This window comes from Mus musculus, chromosome 5, assembly GCF_000001635.26.
Source record: "Mus musculus strain C57BL/6J chromosome 5, GRCm38.p6 C57BL/6J".
Lineage (NCBI taxonomy): Eukaryota > Metazoa > Chordata > Mammalia > Rodentia > Muridae > Mus > Mus musculus.
Window position 1 is genome coordinate 65,950,069 of NC_000071.6, and position 18,299 is coordinate 65,968,367.

General features: G+C 45.9%; 1 protein-coding gene and 1 long non-coding RNA gene across 7 annotated transcripts in view; both read left to right on the forward strand.

Annotated features, from left to right (window-relative positions):
* Chrna9 (cholinergic receptor, nicotinic, alpha polypeptide 9) overlaps positions 1 to 18,299 on the forward strand; it is a 42,633-nt gene that overhangs the window by 15,215 nt on the left and 9,119 nt on the right. For 2 of the 5 annotated variants that reach the window (XM_006503947.3, XM_006503945.3), the window contains one exon: positions 17,714 to 17,859. In XM_006503947.3, the coding sequence (XP_006504010.1) occupies positions 17,857 to 17,859 (3 nt within the window). In that variant the 5' untranslated portion in view covers positions 17,714 to 17,856. Of the gene's footprint in view, positions 1 to 1,126; positions 1,283 to 4,657; positions 5,209 to 17,055; positions 17,444 to 17,713; positions 17,860 to 18,299 lie in introns of those variants that run through there. The other 3 variants (XM_030254389.1, XM_006503946.4, NM_001081104.1) reach the window with 3 other exon arrangements.
* On the forward strand, positions 1,275 to 2,139 carry 4930480C01Rik. Of its 2 annotated transcripts, none has more exons than XR_376987.3 (2): positions 1,275 to 1,463; positions 1,810 to 2,139. It is a non-coding gene; the product is annotated as an RIKEN cDNA 4930480C01 gene (long non-coding RNA). The 2 variants fall into 2 exon arrangements; XR_376988.3 differs by having other exon boundaries at positions 1,275 to 1,391.

Consider the following 18,299-nt stretch of genomic DNA (forward strand, 5'->3'; position numbering starts at 1 on the left):
GGCCTCTGAGGGCACCAGGAACACATATGGTTCACATACATGCACACAGGCAAACCACTAAAAAAAACCAAGAAAAGTAAAAATAAAGAGAAAATATCCCCAAGAGACAACAGTGGTTGTCTCTGATAATGAGATTATAGGAGACTTTTTGTGCCTCTAGATCGTTTGTTTTCATATTTTTCTTTTTTTTTTTTCTGGAATAAGCATGTATTATTTTGTGATGTGAAAGAAGAAAGGAGAGAGAGAGAGAGAGAAAACCATGCCATGCATGGCTGGCCTGAGTCACAAGCTGAATTCTCATGTTTAAATTAGTTTCAGAAACAAGGAGTGGTTTCTAGGCAACGGGCTTGGGAACTCATGGTCACTGCCATTGTTGCTACAGCGTGTGTGCGTGTCTTCGAGAAACTGCACTGGATGAATGCAGACCCGCTAAGGAGAAACAAGCTTTGCCACCCAGTTTTGGTCATGGGGACTTGAGTTACTGTGACCCTAGGGGCAGACAGTTGCCAACGATTTTTTTTTAATTTATTACTAATAAATGACTGAGTTAATGAGGATTGTCATAGGCGAGAAATCTGACAGAAATCTCAGTCATTTCAGAGGGTGTGGGAAACCGAGGGGGGGGGGGGAGCCAAAGCCAATGCCCCCACGCACACCACAATAGCTTTGCCGTGAACTCAGGCCGCCAGGGGCTGTGCCAGACAGATTGCATCTTAAGATGTGAAAAGATTGCTTCACAGTCTCTGTAGTCGTTTACTGTCATTACAGGCAATCCTGGGCAGCCAGGGGGCTTTTAATCGAGAGGAAACACTGAAAACTGGAACCAGGGCAATAAAAGCCTTGGCCCTCACTGTGGACTCTGAAGGGGGCGGAGCCAAGAACCTTATTGTTTCCAGGGCCCTTGTTCTTCCCCCAAGCGCCCACAGAAGGCGTTACTCAGCCCAGGAAGTGTATTCTGTTGACATTGACTACTATATTTTCAGCAAGAAAAGGCGAGTTTCTGAAAAAAATAGTGTCAGAGCTCGGCCCTCTTGTGGCAGAATCTCACATGGTCCAAGATGGCCTGGAACTCTATGTAGCTGGGGGATTGGGAGTGGGGGTGGGGCGATGGGGAGGGGGTGGGGGAAATGGGGGGTGGTGCTGGTCTTGGTTCACTTTATTGCTTCCTTACGCACCCATGATTCATATTCTTTCTCTTTCTCTCACTGTGTGATGTCACCTGCCATGTTATGACACAACACAAAGGCTCTCAGGAGATGCAGCTGCCTAAGATACTGGAACTGTGAGCTATATAACCTTCCTTTCTTTACAACGTATCCAGCCCTAAGTATTTTGTTACGGCAAATCAGACAAATAGAAGGACTAGTATTTACTCGGCCTTTTCTTATGAGGTAATTCTTCAGGACAGGCACGTTTTCATCTTTGTACTCTGGGCTTATCGTACATAGGCTGACCCTACATAGGTTTGTGCTTATCCACTACTCTTCTTGTTTTTTTGTCAGTGATGGGGGCTTCCGTATGGTAGGCAAACACTGTATGACTGAGCTACATCTCCATGTCTCACGGTCTTGAGTGACAAATGCAGCCTGCTTCAGTTTGAATGTGGTTTGAGTGTTCCCTTAAAGGTTTATGCTGGAAGCTACGCCCCCTAGTGGGCCAGTAAAGGATGACATAGAACATTTGAGAGTAGTGCAGTGGCCCGGAGATGGTCAGTGGTTTGTTAGGGGTAATTCACTTGGAGGGGATTCAGGGACTTTTCAGTGGTTTGTGGTGAAAGTCTAATTCTCTCTCTGGCTTCTTGTCTGGCAGTATGGTGGCCTCTGCCATGAGGTCTCTCTAGGACCCAACAGATACTGACACATGCCCTTGAATCTCTAGAGACTCGTGATCTCTGCCTCCTGTGACATCCCAGCCTGGGGCTCCATGGACTCCCTCTTTTCCTAACCTCTCATCGGGAAGATAAATCAACCCCATTCCCCTGTGGTCTACTCCCTCGGCAATACTTAACTCGTTTACCACAGCTTAGCTTACAAGTGTGCCTTTTTTTTTTCCAGACAGTCCACAAACGCACTGATAAAGCAAATATTCTCTTATGAGCCCTGTGCTCTGCTTTCAATAAATGTGTTCAGTACAGATTGAGTAGCGAGAGTTTTGTTGTTGTTTGTATAGGCAGGCTCTTGCCATGCAGCCCAGGCTGGTCTAAAACTCACGATCCCCCTGCCTCAGCCTCTCAAATACTGGGGTTACAGGCCTCTGCCACTAAGTTTGGGTTAGTCTTTAAATTCTTACAGAACTGACTTCCTAGTGTCTGTTCACACTGTAAACGTCTCTAGCCACCTCTCCTTGGCCAAACATTTATTCTTATTTAAAAAGGGTCACCACAATCCTTGATTCCTGTGGTGTTGCAGTTTGAGGTAGGTAAACCTGGAATCTTCTGCCCAGGAGCTTACAGTCTTGTGCATATATTGACTTGGCTGTTTTTCTGGATTTGGATCTAGGGTGGAGCCCACATCTGTTTAGCTTCTTCCATTCTGCCTGGAACCTGCCAGCTCCGAGGCCAAGCAGGGATCTGCTCTGACAAGCTGCGTGTGATGCTGGTGGGAACAAGTACCTGGTGTCTCTAGCAGAGCCTTTACTCCTTTGTACACCTGGCCTCTCAAGGCTGCCCTTTAGGGAACCAGGTCCTCCCCAGACACACATGCAATATAGCCTAAGTCCCAAAGTGCAGCTACTATGTCCCCCAAGGTGGACACAAGGCAGCACTCCTGTTCACGGGAGGCCAAGCAAGACTGCCTGAGGAGGTGTGTTGTGGGAGAGGCTCTCTCTGTTGGCACTCTGAAAGTCCAGACTCTGGCCAAGACTGTCCTGTATTTCATGAGTGTTTATTGGTTACCTCTTATATTTCTGGCATGGAGCTGTGAAGACAATATGTGAAATGGGTCAGCATGGGTTTGGGGAGAGAAATCACGCAACACTGGGATTGAAGAAGAGGTAGGAATGCTAGGTTGATATACCAGTAACTTCAAGAACGTCCTTGAGACAAGGGGGAGATTGGGGAAAAGGCATCCTTAATTACATGACTTTCAAAATGAGCCCTGAAAGAGAAAGGCCTTGCTCGTTGGGCAAAGAAAGGGGAAATGTTTTTGGCTAAGGGACAGTCTGTACAACATGGAAGCATGGAAGAGGGCAGCAGGCCCCTCTTATTAGAAAATCTATGTTGGGTGGCAGGAAGTAAATCCCTGAGAGAAGACAAAGGGAAAAACAGGGCTTCCTGTGTTGTGTTTTAAAGTAGAGGCCTTACCTCACGCGTCGTGCAGGAACAGAGAAAGAACCAGGTGGAGCGTCAGGTACAGTACACATGTCAAATCAAAAGACACTTTCTTTTCTACATACAACAACAGTTTTACACTTGAACAGTTTGTGGGAGCCTGCACCAGATCTGCACAAGCTCAAGCCAGACAAAATCCAAGCACGGCGGAGTGCAGAGGTGGACCCAGCCCCATCCCTGGCAATCTATAGCTGCTGAGAGAGAGAGAGAGAGTCAGTTTTCTTTGAGGGTGTGACCCCTGGTTGGTCCACCATGTCTCAGTGGATGACCTTATATCTCAGGGTATATGTGTAGGGCAGATTGGGCTAGATGGAAAACAAAAACAAAAATAAATTATCATCATCAACAACAACAACAAAACCAACTAAAGTTGGGTGAATAGGGAAGAGAGAGGCTTGAATCTGGGAGGAGTTGGGAGAGATTTGGTAAATATGATCAAAATGCATTGTACACAAAAAATAGATTTAAAATAATAAGGGATAAAAAAGACAGCATGAAAATAGAGGGTAATACTAGAGAAAGAGAGAAGAGACCTGGGGCGGGGGGAGCAGAAGACAACAGGGGTAGGTGGGGTAGGTAGGGTCAAAAATGTTCCACGCATGTACAAAATTGTCTGTCATAAGGAAACCCTATATCCTGTATAGCTAATATGCACCTTTATGGCAGTCCTCAACCTGTGGGTTTCGACCGTCTGGGGGTGTCAAAGGACCCTTTCACGGGGATTAGTGTGACCTCAAATCTAATCTTGCTACATTATGGACTCATAGAAATAGCAAAAGTAAAGTTTTGAAATTATTTTATGGTTTCAGGTCACCACAACCCGAGGAACCGTATGGAAGGGTGGCAGCATTAGGAAGGTTGAGCATTGCTCTCTGATCTGAAGTGTCCCCCACTGACTCACGGGCTTAAATACCTGCTCTCCAGCTGGTGATGATATTTGAGAGGTTGGGGCACCTTTGGAAGGCAGGCTTTTTGCTGGTATATGACATCTGGTTCCTTCCTGTCTCAGTCTACTTCCTGCTCTAGGTACCATATTAAAAGTGCCAGCCGGGCGTGGTGGCACATGCCTTTAATCCCAGCACTTGGGAGGCAGAGGCAGGTGGATTTCTGAGTTCGAGGTCAGCCTGTAGACCAGCCTGGTCTACAGAGTGAGTTCCAGGACAGCCAGGGCTACACAGAGAAACCCTGTCTCGAAAAACCAAAAAAAAAAAAAAAAAAAAAAAAAAAAAAGTGCCTACACACACACAAGCACACACACACACACACACACAGCCACAGAGCAATGCTAGACTTTACTCTCTGAAACCATGAACCGAAGTAAAGTCTTCTCAAGTCCTTTCAGTACTCAAGTACTTTGTCACAGCAACGGGAAGAGTAACAAATAAATGTGCTAACAACAACAACGACGACAACAACAACAATCTATGCAGTGAGGGTGTGAGGGAGGGCACAGAGGAGAGAGACGCAGAAAAACTGTCGGTTCCACAGTGATGCCCCACAGCCCGGGACACGATGTCCTCATCAGAGGACTTGAGGAGATGGGACGGAGGTTGTCTGGAGACAGGTTGATGAGGGTGTGGTCATAAGGTGGGGATGGAACTCAGACAACTCCCAGGTTCTGGCCTGGAGGCTGGAAAATGCTGACTTGGTTCAGGAAAACACAGGGCAGGAAAAGACTGAGGCTCGGGTGAGTTAGATTTCGGCCATAGCTAAAGTGGGATGTCCAAGTACAGCTGTGCTGGCCCATGGGAACTGGAATTCAGGGGAGACGCCGATGAATGCTGGATCGAGCTTCTCTCTTCACCGACATTCCTCAAACACTGTTTTGAGCCACTAACGAATGATTCCAGGCCACCGAGGAAGCGAAAACAGAGCCGCCTGTAAGTGTGGATGCTCTTAAAGTAATGGGGTGACGGCTGCAGAGAAGATCGAGCCGAATAACACTAATTTTTCAGCTATAAATAAACCTGCCTCTGCAGTCAGGGCTTTTGATAACACAGAGAAGAGGAAAGGTAGCCATGGAAACGAGAAAGAGGGCTCTGGAGAGGCCACACTGTGCCTGCAGGGCGAACATGTTAGCAAGTTCCAGCCATGAGCTGCCGAGTGGTGGTCTGGCTGGCAAAAAGACGTAAATCTGACGTCTTGGGTTCAAGTGCAAGCTCGGCGTCTGATAGGCTCTCGGGATGCACAGCGAATGAATGCTTGCTGTCTGTTTTAGAGACGCTGTCACTGTTTAAGATCTTTGTGTATTTCCGTGAATTCAGTCCTCAGAACTACCCTAGTGTGGCTTTGACTCTGAGTCCTTTAGTGACAAGTAAGCTGACCCAGGCGAATGTTACTGTTTCGAGAATTGAACCAGGTTTCTCTGAGTCTCTTAACCACGGTTTTTAGCATCACTTTTTAGAGGGCTTTCGTTTTGCTTACCAGCCTACAGATTTCACGATGGGCAAACAGCATGGTTTATATTGAGGCTCAATTATAGGGGTATATGTCCCCTCGGGTCCCTCTCTTGATTGTTCCTTCAAGGAAACAGCACGCATCCCAACCCTTCTTAGTCCTGAGAGTTCCTGTCCTGCAGAGGGCAGCAGAGGGCCCGAGCAGTGACGTCATCAGCATCAGCGCTGACTTTTCACGGAACTCCCCACTACTGCTTTTATGGGCTCACAGGAAGAGATGCCCCACCCCTGCCCTGTGGTGTGGACGTGCTACAACTCTACACACCTGCTTCCTGCAGCTGCTGTAACTCTGGAAACTTCACAGCGGTAGAAAGATTATGGTGGAAAACAGCAACCCCCCCCCCAACCCCCCAAAAGTCAGCATCAGAGTCTGGGGAAGTGCATTCTGGGAAAAAGGAACTTAAATTTGAATTGACAGGAAATGACGTGTCTGCTACAAGACCAACAGGGCTTTCTCATTCATTTATTAAGCAATTGTTTTCCTTGAAGCAGTATTTTTTTTTCACATACACAGTACACGTATAAGTAGGAAAGTGAAATTTAAGATTTTTTTAAAAATTAATTTACCCTTAGGCGAAATGTGAGGAGAAGCCTCACATTCTATTTAGCTAAAATAGCAACATGTGCACATTGAACCTTAAATGAATGAGACATCATAAAAGGCTGAGAGAAGATACCACCTATCATAATTGTAGAAATAATGGTATAAAATTAGTTTTTAAAGTGCTACCATCAAGGGTTGAAAAATCATGCCAGTGATCTGTCACCTTGGAGTTTGTTCTTATGCTCTTCCCTCTGTCTGCGTGTCCCCTCATAACTGCTAAGAGTTTCTATGAGCGCACTTTGAGAGGAGGGCCTGGGACTCAATCCTGAGAAACCCAACATCAAAAGATCATAAAGACCCAGAAGAGACAGGGAAAAAAAAAAAAAAAAAAAAAAAAAAAAAAAAAAAACAGAAGAGACTTTACTGCCATGGAAACCCAGAGAAACCGCTATGCAAGGATAGTTTCTGTCAGGTTCTCTTTGTAGGCTTATGAAGCCCTAGCAAGTATTCTATGGCCAGGACCAGTGGTTCACTTTGGGAACAGCGATTTTGAAAGCATGAAGAGACACTGGCTCCGGCAAACTGGAGAAGAAACAGAAGGAACACTGCTGTTACCATTTCCCAAGAGCCCTTGCAAGGAAGGGTTGTCTTAGTTACTTTTCTATTGCTGTGAAAAGACACCATGACCAAGGCAACTTCTAGAAGAAAGCATTTAACTGGGCCTCATGATTCCAGAAGGTGGTAGATCTAGTTCATGACCATCATGGCGGGGAGCGTGGCAGCAGGCATGGTATCAGAGCAGCAGCTGAGAACTCACATCTTGATCCACATACACAAGGAAGACAGAGATAGACACTGGGAATGGTGTGAGTCTTTTGAAACCTCAAAGTCCCCCCCTCCGGTGACACTTCTCCAACACAGTTCTACTAACTGGGGACAAAGTGTTCAAGCCTATGGAGAAGAGTCTCATCCGAACAACCACAAGGCTGTTGACTGAGGAAGGGCTTGCTTACAGGATGGATGCAGAAAGTGCCAGGTCAGGGAGACAGTGTTAGGTGAGCTGCTGCGTCTTGTAGAGGCTGGATGAGAGTGTGAGAGAAATGATGGCGAGCCTACTTGTCATCACACTTGGGGTCAGCACAACTACCCCAGCACGTGTGTTCGGCCCTTTGCAGAAGCATGTCATACATTTTACCAGGCAGATGTTTCACTTAGTATTTCCCCACCCTAGAGCTGGAAACAGAATGACTCAGTGGGTAAAGGCATTAACTGGACAAGCCTGGAGACTGAGTTCAATCCCCGGAGCCCACTGTTGTGTGAGTTTCCTCCACGTGTCCGACACACACATATAAGTTTACTCACGGTACAGAGGGGAACCATGAGAGACGACCGAGTAACATCCAGTGAAACCATGAGTTTTTACCGAGGTTGTTCACAGGAGTGTGGGTGAGGGGTTTCTTAAGGAAGAGAGATGACTCGAAAAGGCAGCAGAGCACTGGAGATTCCATCCCAGCAAGGTCGGCGACCCATAAAGGCGGCGAGCCTGGACACTGCACAGCCTGCAGACAGCATGACAGGCCTGAGAAACCCCTCTGGAGCTTGGTTGGATGCTCAGCGTCTTCTACCCCAGCAGTTGCTTACTGCTTTTATAAACCTGGGAAGGAGCCTTCCAGAGCCTTCCAAGTTTCTATTCTACCAGACATGTTGAAGGATTCTTTCAGTCTCCAGAGTCTCCTTAGTCTTCCTCTCTCTTCTGAAGAGATTATTTCAATTCAGAGGCATCTGCTAAGCCACACTGACCTAAAAGTGGACATACATACATACATACATACATACCACACACACACCATACATACACACACACCATACATACACACACACCATACATACACACACCATATATATATACCACACACATACACCATACACACATAAAATACACACACACACACACACACTACATTTAAATCCCACCTTAAAGAAGTGGGTGAGATACAGTCAGTCCTCCAAAGCAGGGAACACTAATTGTTCCTCTGCTGCTCTTCTGGAACATTCTGTTCTGGTCTAACAAAATCGTGCTTTTGTAGACATTGATCTGGCTGAGGAGCAGGAAAGAGAAAGCACGAATGTTCTAGAAAACATTGATTAGGACAAATAGACTCCAGTCTATTTCTTTGCTTAAATCAATTGAGAGATTTTATTGATGTAAACATTTGACTATTAGCCAGAAATCCTAGATAAATGGATGGCTTGCTATAGACATACTATTTCAAGCGACTAGGTGGCAGGTTTTATTTTATTTTATTTTATTTTATTTATTTTATTTTTTTAGGCTGTTTCTTAGGTCTTAGGCTTAATAGCGATTTCCCTTATGAGATCTGCAGGGAGTGTACAGCGACATCTGGTGGCTGGCAAGGTGAAGTACCTTGGCTCTGTTAGAATACCATGAATTTGAATTACTTCTCAAATTTGGTTTGTTTTGGTTTGTTTGTTTGTCATCTCTTCCGATTCTTTTAATAGTATCTCCATTCTATATTTAAAACAAATAGGCTTTGAATCTTTTAGATTACTCCTAGACTGTCTGAACTTTTTAAAAAAGACAGTTCTTTAGGTGAATTGGGTGAACTAACCAGGTTTATATTGAACTAACTAAATCTTATCAGGGTCAGGATCGGGGGAGGGGAGACAAGAGAGGCATTTGCCTGAAGTAAAAATCTAAGGAGTGCAAAAGAGGGAGAATTTCAGTAATGAGTAAAGATGATGATGTGGATGAAGACTGATGGCGACATCTGCTCAGGGGTCTGCTTGTACCCCCAGCTGGCCTGGAATGTTCTATATTGAACAGAGTAGCCAGCAACGCTCAGCAGCCTCTCAGCCTCTGCCTCCCAAGTGCTGGGATTACAAGTGTTCCACCGTACATAGCTCTGCATATAATTTTAGAGTCATTTCTCTCCCTCTCATTCCCCCTTCTTTTCAAGATAGGAACTCATTTCATTACCCACGATGGTCTGGAATTTGTGTCCTCAATTAATCCTCCTGCCTCAGCATCCCATGTAGCCTGGCGAGCAAAGGGAAGCGCAGACCTGGGACCCCGTTCCCAACTCTGGGTGGTACGCCAGCTGCCCCGGGTACACAGGAGACGGAACCACAGCAATCGCCCCAGGCTCCGCTGTTTCCCACTCCAGGAAAACACAGACTGAGGGCCCCCATTACAGACTCTGTTTTGTCTCCTCTGAGCTCTCTGCTGGCGCTCCCTGCACCCCAGCGAGGCAGACGTGCAGCCTGGCAAGACTCCGTGACTGTGGCAACTCTTATAAAGGGAAACATTTATTTGGGGCTGACTTACATAATGACAATGGACAAAACTTCTGACAGACATGGTGAAATAGCTGAGTGGCCTACATCAGGACCTGTAGGCAGTGAGGGGCCTAGTCTCTCTCTCTCTCTCTCTCTCTCTCTCTCTCTCTCTCTCTCTCTCTCTCAAGATTTACTTATTTATAATTATGTATACCGCATTCTGCCTGCATGTATGCCTGCAGGCCAGAAGGGGGCACCAGATCTCATTATAGATGGCTCTGAGCCACCATGTGGGTGCTGGGAATTGAACTCAGGACCTCTAGGAAGACCAGACAGTGCTCTTAACCCTGGTTTAGGCTTTTGAAATCTCAAAGCCACGCCCTCTTCCAATACTTCCCCCAACAAGACCACACCCACCCCAACAAGGACACACCTCCCAATCCTTCTAAGCAGTGCTGCTCCCCAGTGACTAAGCATTCAAATAGATGAGTCTGAAGGGGCCATTTTCATTCACACCACCACATTAGAGAATATGCAGTTAAGAGAGTGATTGGGAGCTAGTCACAAAATAACAGGGGAGTTTGGTTTGCCTACTGCTCCCTTGTGTTTCCTTATTTTTCCCCCCATGGATTAACGCCTGTGGAGCAGACTGGTCCTCAGAACAAGCAGGAGGGTCTCCTCCAGCCTTATCAATTACCCAACATTTGCACTGTCCTCAGGGAGGTGATAATAGAAAGCAACAGAGAACTATCATACAATTGTGACCACACAGTCTGCTGTGAAAAGAGGAAGTAGAACCAGTGGGTGAGAAAGGATTGGATCTGCAAGGGCTCCTGCAGCCTGATGAGGCGACTGGAAGGCTCCCAGGGTGGAGAGCCTCTCCGCCCACAGGGAGGAGAGACCCCAGACTGTGAAGGAAAACCAGAGGAACTCACCCTGCACAACACTATTCCCTTAGGGGACTTTAGGGGAACATCGTGTATCTTCTGGCAAAGCATGGACATCAGATACTGCTGCAGATCATTCACTTGGATAGATCGTGTGCGGGGATCACGTATCCGCCGTTCTGCTGACCCAGAAACTGCACGCGCGGTCCTTAGCACCTGCTCATGTCTGTTCATGAACTTGGCTCTTTTGTTGGAAACTCAGTGGAGTTTTTGTGGACTCTTGGAGCCTGTGCGGCTTAGGCAGGGGACATCATATCAGCTATGGCTGACAGCCTGCTATATGCCAAGTGCGTGCTTGGTAATCTATCTGTTTCTCTCAAATCCTCACAATAAACCCCTTAGGTGAGTTTGCACTCCTGCAAATGTAAAAACAAAATTCAGGAGTTGTTACGCACATCATGGACCTATGACTTGAACATGGACCACAGGACTCCTACTATGTCCTAAGGCTCTTTCTCCTGCGTGAGGGTCCGCAGAGATATGGGGAAGTTGCCTCTGGGCCCAATTCTGCACTAATAGCATTGGCCTTGGTGGCTGCCCTTGAGGTGGGGGCATTTAAGATACATGGCTACATACAGAAAAGTAAAATGTATGTTCATATTCTCAAGGGAATTTGCTTTGTCATAGGTTAAAATATAGCACAGCAGTATGCTAAGGGTGTAAGGCTAAATATCACCTTAGTGTAAGTGGGAAAAAGAAGCTGAGAGAAGGAAGAGGAGGAAGAAGAAAGTAAGGAGAAGAAGTTAAAGTCCTCTGGTAACCTTATAAATCATAAGGAAGGTAGCTCTTACTTTTCTTGCTTTCCCAACTTTTAATCCCTTAGCGTTCTCTTCTTTCTTTTACTTAATATTGAAAGTTTTAATGTAAAAAAGACTAAGTCAAATGTTTAAAGCAATCATGTCATAACAATATGGCACCATTTCCATAATCAATGCCCATAAAATGGCATCAGTACAAAAATCTAAGCAAAGATAGTAGATTAGTAATTAGAGTATCAGGCAACGTTGACTTTAAGAGGAAGCTTTAGCAGGTAAAAGAAGGGCGTTTGACATAAACTTAAATATGCAATTCAAATTCACAAATTATAAAAATTCTTCACTTTTATATATATAATGGCCAATTTTTGTTTTTGGGTTTTTTTTTTGAAGACAGGGTTTCTCTGTGTAGCCCTGGCTATCCTGGAACTCACTCTGTAGACCAGGCCTGGAACTCAGAAATCTGCCTGCCTCTGCCTCCCGAGTGCTGGGATTAAAAGCGTGCGCCACCATGCCCAGCTTTGAATGGCTTAATTTTAACCTAATTTTTCCCCCCATCAACAAGCCAATTGGACAAACTCATTTACCCAAATTTACATGTAAGTAATGTAGGTAAACCAAAGCCATTATTCAGATGAGTAAATTCTATACGTTTTCATCATCTCTGTGATCAGGTTGCAAAGGACAAGCCTCTCTCTTTGCTTTTCCTGCCTTGATGATAATGGACTGAACCTCTGAACCTGTAAGCCAGCCCCAGTTAAACGTTGTCCTTTATGTGAGTTGCCTTGGTCTCGGTGTCTCTTCACAGCAGTGAAACCCTAACTAAGACAGCCATCTCCCCAGCACTGCCCTGCTCCAACCTGATCATGAACCAACCTCTAGCTCTGTAAACAGTTTTGCGTATGTCTGCTGTCTACAGCATTTTGTAGTGGCAACCAACTCATGAAGTGAGAGAAAAAAAGAACAGAGCAGAGGGCAATGTGGTTTCACTTAGTTTAGGTCACTGTTAGAAAAATGAGTTGACTTTTTCCTTCTCGATGCTCAGAAGCCCTGGGCAAGCCTACCTGGCTAGGTGGCAGCAGAATGGAGTTCCTAGTCCACTGCCCACTTCTAGCAACACCAGGCATTGTGGGAAAAGAGTGTTGTTCAGACACTGAAGAAATAAAGGTGCACTCAGCTCGACAACCAGTGAGGGTGCTTTCCAACCAGTGCCAAGCAACATGGCTCCCTCCTTCATCCATCTTGCTCGGCTCCGTCCTGTAGCTCCCTTCAGACTATGGATTTGGGGTACAACTGGAGGATGGCTGGAAGGGGATCACAATCCTAGAAGCAGAACAGCACCCAGGAACTCGCTACCTCAGTAAAGCTGTGGCGTTCCATGCTCCAGCTTTGGGCTCTGATTCCTGGGGTCCCCACCGCTGCCTGTAACACAGCTCCAGACATCGCTGGGTGTGTAACCAATATTGGAGCAGTCTTCTTCCTTGCCCTGACATTCTAATGGCTGAGAGAGGTTTGTGCAGCCTCCACACATCACACAGGGTGGGGGTGAGGGGCTGCCATGTGCTCTTTAGCCCCTTGTATTTCTAATTCTTCATTAGAAAGTTTCCTATGTATGGAGCCTGTGTAGAAGATGGTGTGCATCTTCACCCTTGTACCCGTCCATGCTGGTGTGTGTGTGTGAGAGAGAGTGACTGTGTGTGTGAGTGTGACTGTGTGTGAGTGTGACTGTGTGTGAGTGTGTGTGTGAGTGTGTGTGTGTACCGAAACTCTTTTCTTCCTGTAGGCAATGTCCCTTCTTCATGGGAGCACTGAACCCTAGTGTACTTGGCCTGAGTACCGTTAGTGTGTTTTGGTTTTTGAAACATGGTTGGCCTGGCCCCTGCTGCAATCCAGCAATCCTCCTGCCTCAGCCTTCCGGATGCTGAGATCACTGGCATAGGAGCCACTGTGCCTGATAAGGTCCTATCAGAACTACTGTGCCTGGCTGTACATAAGGTCCTATCAGAGCTCAGGCACACTCATCCATTTCTCCATTCGTCGGCTTTCACAGTACACCCTCCAGAGGAGCGCTTCTTACAGAGACCAGATGGTGCAAAGCTGGAAATATTTACTGTTCAGGTTTTTGGTTTTTTTACAGGAAGGGTTTGCTCATCTCTATGATAGGTTTAGACTGGGTAATGCACAGCGTACAAATGGACCACACTACTCCATGCTGGCTCTCATTTGTAATACTTTGTCTGCACAGGAGCTCAAGGTTGATCTGAAGCTACATAACACCCTGTCTCAACATCTCTTATTCACCCACAAATATTACTACACAAGTAAATAAATAACTCTACTGATAGCTAACAGTAAGAGTAACATTGTGATGACAACCAGGGCCTGGAGCGATGGCTCATCAGCTAGGAGCACTTGCTGCTCGTCCAGGAAACCAGTTCGATTCCCATCACTCGAGGCACCTGGAATGCCTTCTTCTGGCCTCCAGGGGAACTCATATGCACACTCACATGCCCACATGCACACTCACATACATGCACACACATGTACACTCACATACATGCATACTCATATACATGCACACTCATATACATGCACACATATATCCACATTACAAATACTCTTTTAAAAGGACAACAAGAATATAGCAGGAGTGAAATTCTACCACCCAAAGTATGAGCTGATTGTCAGATAAAGCAACTGTTTTCTAGCCAGGTCTGTTGAGACACTTAGGGTGGGAGACAGAGACAGAGATCCAGAGAGGGAATGAGAGAAGAGGTCTTACTGGAAGGGAGAGAAAGAGAAATAAATAAATAAATAAATAAATAAATAAATAATACATATTTTAGCTCTAGCTTATACATATAAATATATTATTATATATTTTTATATTAGAATGCACTTTCCCCAGTAATTTTTTACTTATTTAACAGTTTTATAATCAAGTAGTGTTTTTAGAACACTATGAAGTAACTCACTTATTCCTCAAAAAAACCTCTAAGAGGTAGCCAATGTTAAAATCACCCCCATTTTATAAATGAAGAAATGGAGGCATGAAGAGACCAAGCACTCTGCTCTAAGTTTCTCAGCTAGCTAGTCCGGCAAGATGGCACATGCCTACAATCCCAGAATCGGGGAGGTAGAAGCAGGAGGAGCAGAACTTCCAGTTTCGGCTATAGACCAGGTCCAAGTCCACATTTAAAAAACAACAAAACCCAAAACAGAACAAAACCAATCCTTTCTAAGGCTCAAGGCTATCTTATCTGTCTGCTTTTCAAACCTATTGAATCTTTTTTTTTAAGATTATACATACATATACATACACACACACATATATACATATGTGTGTGTGTGTGTGTGTGTGTGTGTGTGTGTGTGTGTGTGTGTGTGTGTGTTCTGTAGCTGTCTCTGGAAGAGCAGTCAGTGCTCTTAACCACTGAGCCATCTCTCCAGCCCTGCCTTATTGAATCTTACACAGTAAATTCAACTAATTTCTTCTGCCACTGAATGTCCTGGAAACAAGAGTTCCAGGTCTCTGATTAGAATGACTTGGGATTGATGGAGGGATGGAGTTTATATTTGGTGGTCGTTCCCTCCCCCCACCCCGTGTGATTTATGTGTGTCTGCATATTGTGTGTGCATGTATATGTACATGTGCATGCATTTACATTCGAGTGCTGATACATGTGTGTCCTGCACGCTTTTGGAAGTCAGGGGACAACTGTGAGTGCTGCTCCTGTACTTAGAGCCGAATCTCTTTGCTCTTCAGTGCAGGCCCCTGGGCTCCAGGGAGTCCTCCATCTCCACCTCTCAGGAGTACAGAACTACAGATGCACTACCTGTGGGTTCTGGAGATCTGAAGCTTGGGGCATATGCACTGCCTGCTGGACCATTTCCCCAGCCCTCCCCTAGTGATTTTTGGAAGGAATTTGTACTTTATCTTAGTGAAAGACCAGAAACAATATCAGAATTTAAAAGTTTAGTTTGTATTCGTTAGCATCTTGGCCTCAAGACACAATCTCCACCACCACCACCCCCAAAAAAAAAAAAACCATTGGCTTAATTAGCATTTTGTTACCATTAGGACCTGACCATCAGCTTGCACCATCATTATTTCCTTTTTCATTCTAAGGGACCCACAGAATGAACTGAGTTGACCACAAGTGACCAAAAGCAGCCACGAGGGCAGCTAGTACCAAGTGTTCTCTGAGCTCCACTTATCAGAGCCTGCTCCGACTCCTGTGGGAGATAAAAGAAGCAGAAGGCAAGGCAGAAAGAGTCTTAGCCTGAAAACAATGTATCACTTCTGCGCATCCAAAGCAGAACTGTTGAAAACCTAGCCAGGCATGTTCCTGTTGCCAGTATAACAGTTTAGGGTAGGTGGCCTGAATCCCATCACTGGCCACCAGATGCTGGAAACAGGCCAGTGTGCACCTCGGGACTTTGGTTTCCCCACTGGAAAACAAGCTATTAAACACAACCCCAAAAGCATATGCAGTCTTGGAGATCGGAAAGCAGTTGTTTGTGGAAGGACGCATGATCCTAGGGCCCAGGGCTTGTGTCACCTGATGACTGAGACTGGAGAGTGAGGGAAATAATGTCGTCTTAAAGAGCAGATGTGGGTGGATAATTAGAAACCCACGTAGCTGACGGCTAGGGTGTCTGTTCCATGTGGAGGATATATTCCTGAAGAGAAACAGGGTGACTCACAGCTGCCTGTAACCTGATCAAATCAAGCTATCCAATTTCCTTGCTCTGATCCTAGGCAGCCAAATTATCTTAATTCTGTTTCCAAGGCAGCTTCCCCAGGCAAGTTCCCATACTACAATTGGATGCAATTGGAAGTTGACGTGTGTGTGTGTGTGTGTGTGTGTGTGTGTGTGTGTGTGTGTGTACAAAATTAGTTATGTGAAAAGTGGATGAAATTATATAAAATAACATTTCAATGAAAAGGAGATGTGGGCTGGAGAGATGGCTCAGTGGTTAAGAGCACCGACTGCTCTTCCAAAGGTCCTGAGTTCAAATCCCAGCAACCACATGGTGGCTCACAACCATCCATAATGAGATCTGACGCCCTCTTCTGGTGAAGACAGCTACAGTGTACTTAGATCTAATAATAAATAAATCTTAAAAAAGAAAGAAAGAAAGAAAGAAAGAAAGAAAGAAAGAAAGAAAGAAAAGGAGATGCATTGTGGTGAACAATAACACAGCAAAACGTTGGTCGGAAGGTCAGTTTCATAGGATCTAGGTTAGCCTTTGAACCATGTTTTGTTAGAGCTGGAAAAGCCTGGTTGACTTGGTAAATGGACACATTCCGAGTCTGCAAAGCTGAGCAGAGGTGTAAATCAGTCACTAGTACATCCTCCATGCTGTTCCGTTTGCATAGGTGTGGGCCGGTAGCTTTTAAATCAGTCACTAGTACATCCGCCATGCTGTGCCGTTTGCATAGGTGTGGGTCGGTAGCTTTTAAATCAGTCACTAGTACATCCGCCATGCTGTGCCGTTTGCATAGGTGTGGGTCGGTAGCTTTTAAATCAAACAGAATTGTTATTTTCCCTAGTCAGTCTTGTCATTCAGGGATGCTCAGAATGGCCAAGAAGCTCAAACTTCTCCTCCCATCCAGCACCTCTATCCCCACCTGCTTACTCCGCAGCATCCATGCCAGTGGGACAATGGAAAGGTGTTCAGAAACAGGGAGCGAAGAGGCTCAACCATCTACAGCTGTTTCCCCTCCGCCTCCAAATGCTGCTAGAAAGGCAGGGGTGGTCCCTGGGTGTCAGCTGCGTCTCCAGTCATTCGGCTTCCCTTGGATTCGGCACCCTCTGCCTTCAAGCCAAATCAACTGCATGCGCTATGATACCTCCCCAAGTGCAGTCCTGCTTACCGGCCTCCCCGGAGCTCTTGGCATTAAGGTCACTGGAGCCACAGTCTCAGCTTACCAGAGGGGAGGGCGGGCAGTCTCCATCTGTTTTGTGACTGTGGCAGTGAGGGTGCTTTGTAGACAGAAGTGGGAGTCCTCGCTGTCTGGCTGGGACGTTCTACATGTTGGGAAAGGATGAACCGGCCCCATCCCTGCATCTCCTTTTGCTGGATGTATTTTGCTGCTTCTGGAATCAAAGGTGAGAGGCTAGCGCAGTGCTCCATATGGGCTCCTCTGGAGCCTTTTGGTGAGAGATGGGGTAGGGCTAGAAAGACAAGAGCACATGGGCGTGCTCAGCCTCTTTCTGACTCTTGATCATCAGGGTGGGTAAGACCAGCCAAAAAAGAAAGAAAGAAAGAGCTCATCCACTCATTCCAAAGCTACCCTAGCTGTGTGGCTCCATCCCTCATTTTGACCCCAGAGCTGGTCTTATTTTGAAACGCTGATCCAGGTGCTTCTCTTTGAACAGCCGTAGAGACAGCAAATGGAAAGTATGCCCAGAAATTGTTTAGCGATCTTTTTGAAGACTACTCCAATGCTCTGCGTCCAGTAGAAGATACGGACGCGGTGCTGAACGTCACTCTGCAGGTCACGCTCTCCCAGATAAAGGACATGGTGAGTCTTTTTAAAAAGATTTTTATTTATTTATTATGTATACAGTGACCTTTGATGGTGAGGGCGACAGTGAAAAACAGGCGTTTTCTTCTCAATGGGTGTGACAGAAATGTCCTTGAGTTAGGTAATTGAGATGATTATGCAGTGTGGTAGGTGACTGGAAGCCCCTGACAGTTATAGTGTGGCTAAGATGATGGGTTTTAGTATTTTAATTTAATTTAATTATTATATGTACATGCCTGTGTGTTTGAGCATGTTAGTGCAGTGACTGCAGAAGCCGGAAGAGGGCGTCAGGGACCCTGAGCTAGAATTACAGGCAGCTCCCCACTGCCTGACAGGTGCTGGGAGCTTATCTCAAGATACTTGGCACACACCTTTAATCCCAACACTTGGGAGGCAGAGGCAGACAGATTTCTGAGTTCAAGGCCAGCCTGGTCTAC